This window comes from Neophocaena asiaeorientalis, unplaced genomic scaffold, assembly GCF_003031525.2.
Source record: "Neophocaena asiaeorientalis asiaeorientalis breed wild unplaced genomic scaffold, Neophocaena_asiaeorientalis_V1.1 scaffold78, whole genome shotgun sequence".
NCBI classification, from domain to species: Eukaryota; Metazoa; Chordata; class Mammalia; order Artiodactyla; family Phocoenidae; genus Neophocaena; species Neophocaena asiaeorientalis.
In genome coordinates, this window is record NW_020175018.1 from 19,899,851 (window position 1) to 19,902,439 (window position 2,589).

Genomic DNA, 2,589 nt, shown 5'->3' on the forward strand with positions numbered 1-2,589 from the left:
GGGAGCCAGAGGGGCCTGATCCCTCCTAAGGGGGGCCTGATCCCTCCTAAGACCCTTGGCATCTCAGGCTGGCTTTGGGAGGGGGAAGGGCGGGAAGAGCTTCAAGTAGAACTTTCCACGTGGAGGCCTTTGCCAGGGAGCAGAGGAAGTGGTTCTGGGCGCCCTCAGGTGCCCCACTCCCACGGCTGGAAGCAGGCAGGCGGGCCCCCACAAGTCCTGTGCGTGGCCACTGCGGTGCCTTTGAGCTGAGCCAAGAGGCAGCTTACCAGGCTCTGTCTTCAGGTGGAAACAAGCCAAGCGCTGCACAGCCGTCACCCGCAAACAGCATGTTGCAGCCTGACCCTCGTCCCGGCGCCAAGCCCAAGAAGAACCAACAAACTTTTTTAATATAAAAAGATCAATGAAAAATTTATTTATAAATTTTTCACGCTGGGCTACAAGTCTATATCGTACACTCAGGAATGTGCTGCAGACTTCATCCAGTTAAAAGTGATCACACCGGGACCCATACACAGCTTCCATGTAAGCCTAGAAAGTCTTAACATTAATTAACATAATTAAAAAAGGTATTTGCATCTAGAAAAAATATACAGAAAAACTCCTTTTGGAGTAATCTGTGCCTCAGTTTCAATGTCTGCTTGTTTCACTGACATTATCAATATATTCTTCTCACACAAAGTTTTATAAAAAGCCACAGATGACTGCCCAAATCTGACCAGCCACGCACAAAGGGCCTCCACCCACCTGTGTCCTCAAGTGCTCCCCATTTTTGCACGAAGGGTCAGCAGCACTTCTACCCAGGGGAAGCCTCATTTAAATTTGAATAATTCAGCCTCCCTTTTATTTCTCAGGATCAAAACAACAAGGGGTGTGGGGTTGCATAGAAAATTGGAACCTCTGAAACCAGGAAGGGCGCCTTTCGGGACAGAAAGTGACGCAGAAGCACCGCCTCCGTCCTAGGTCCTCGCGCGGCCCCTCCCGGCGGCCCCTCCCCCGTGGCAGGATTTTCGGATTCGAATCGGGTCCTTGAAGCTCCGGGAGGCTGAAGAGGGGCAAAGTGGCCCTTCAGCTCACTCAGCAATTAGCACAAGAGATTCACAGTCTTATAGGCATTTTATAAAAATATAAATATGGGTACAGTTGCCTTCACGACGCTGGATACAACGCCCTTTAAAATTGGGTCTATAACCAAGATTCAAAAAATACACCTAACACTTGGCTTAAAATATGTTAATATTTTATATTCTGTCATAAATGTTATGACATTTAATCGTGGCAAATCCATTTACTTTTTTAAAAAAAGTGTGCAATCGACTGTTAACTATACTAGAACTCACTAGAAAAGGCTTGATCCCCACCCCACCCCCCATCACCGCCACACCCGAGCACCCAGGCTCCCGCGGAAGCTTTGCAAACCGGCAGGCTTGGGGGATGGTGGCCTCTCACCGGACAAGGCGGAGGGAGGCCGGGGGCTTCCAAAACTCACGCGGAATTGTGTGTGTGAGTGTGAGAGAGAGGAGGAAAGGGAGGGCGGGGAGGAGGGGAGAGAGGTGAGGGAGAGAAGCCGGAGGGAGACGGAGCAGCACGGGGAAACCAGCAGGCTGGGCGGTATTTCAGTGCAACCAAGAAATGACAGACTCAAGTTTTTAGTTTTAAGACTAGAAAAAAAAAATGCATCTTCCCCCCCATAACCACATTGACCACGCGAAATATTTTCCAAACAGAAAACTCAGGCGCACAAACATCACCCACAAATATGCACACACGTGATAAATAGTTTAGAAGCCCGGGAAGAGCAGAGCGTCGTCTCCGTCGCGCGTCGGCCACGGGTCCTTCCACCTTCAGGAGAACATTTTGAGCGGAGGATCCGGTGTCTCGGGATTCCGAACTTGCTGGTAGCGAGACTCAAATTTCAAAGGGGCTGGAGCCCGCGCCCTGCCCCCACCCGCGCGGCGGCGGGCGGGGCCGTGGGAAGCGCTCCGGCCGGTCCCCGGCGGCCGCGGGGGGCGCCGACCCCGGGCCGCGGGTGGGCGGGCGCGGCTCCCGTGGGCACCGACTTGCGCGCCGGACTTGTGGTGGCCGCGGGCGCCGAGGGCCGGGCGCACACCGAGGTAGTTGGAGGGAAGGTACAGCAGGGAGGACACGCGCGGGGCCCGCGCGCGGGTCGGGGTCCGGGCCGGCATCACCGGCCGCTGCCCGCGTACTTGGCCTTGGTGATGAGATAGAGCACGATGTCCTGGTGGCCGCCGAACGCGGCGATGTGCAGCGCGCTCCAGCCGTCGCGGTTGGCCAGGCGGATGTCGGCGCCGAACTTGACCAGCAGCTTCACGAGCTCCAGGTTGCCGTCGATGACCGACTGGTGCAGCGCCGTCTGGCCCTCGGGCCCGAACGAGTTCACGTTGAACTCGCAGTTGGTCATGTTCTGCAACAGCGACTGCAGTTCCTGCGTGTTGCCCTTGCGCACGGCCTCCTGAAAGATGCGCTGCGTCTGCGGCGCCGAGCAGGTGGACAGCTCGGCCTGGCTCATGCTGCCGCCGGGCGCTGGCCGCAGGCCGGGCCGGGGCTCAGCGCGGGCGGCGGCTTCGGCGC

General features: G+C 56.3%; 1 protein-coding gene across 1 annotated transcript; it reads right to left on the minus strand.

Annotated features, from left to right (window-relative positions):
* Nucleotides 1-402: 402 nt before the first annotated feature.
* On the minus strand, nucleotides 403-2,571 carry NRARP (NOTCH regulated ankyrin repeat protein). The gene has a single exon (XM_024762119.1). It carries the CDS (start codon nucleotides 2,525-2,527, stop codon nucleotides 2,183-2,185), a length of 345 nt encoding a protein of 114 aa, XP_024617887.1. The 5' UTR covers nucleotides 2,528-2,571; the 3' UTR covers nucleotides 403-2,182.
* Nucleotides 2,572-2,589: the final 18 nt, after the last annotated feature.

Bases quoted from the DNA above. Each gene is read 5' to 3' on its own strand.
- NRARP (XM_024762119.1), bottom strand. From the start codon at position 2,527: ATGAGCCAGGCCGAGCTGTCCACCTGCTCGGCGCCGCAGACGCAGCGC.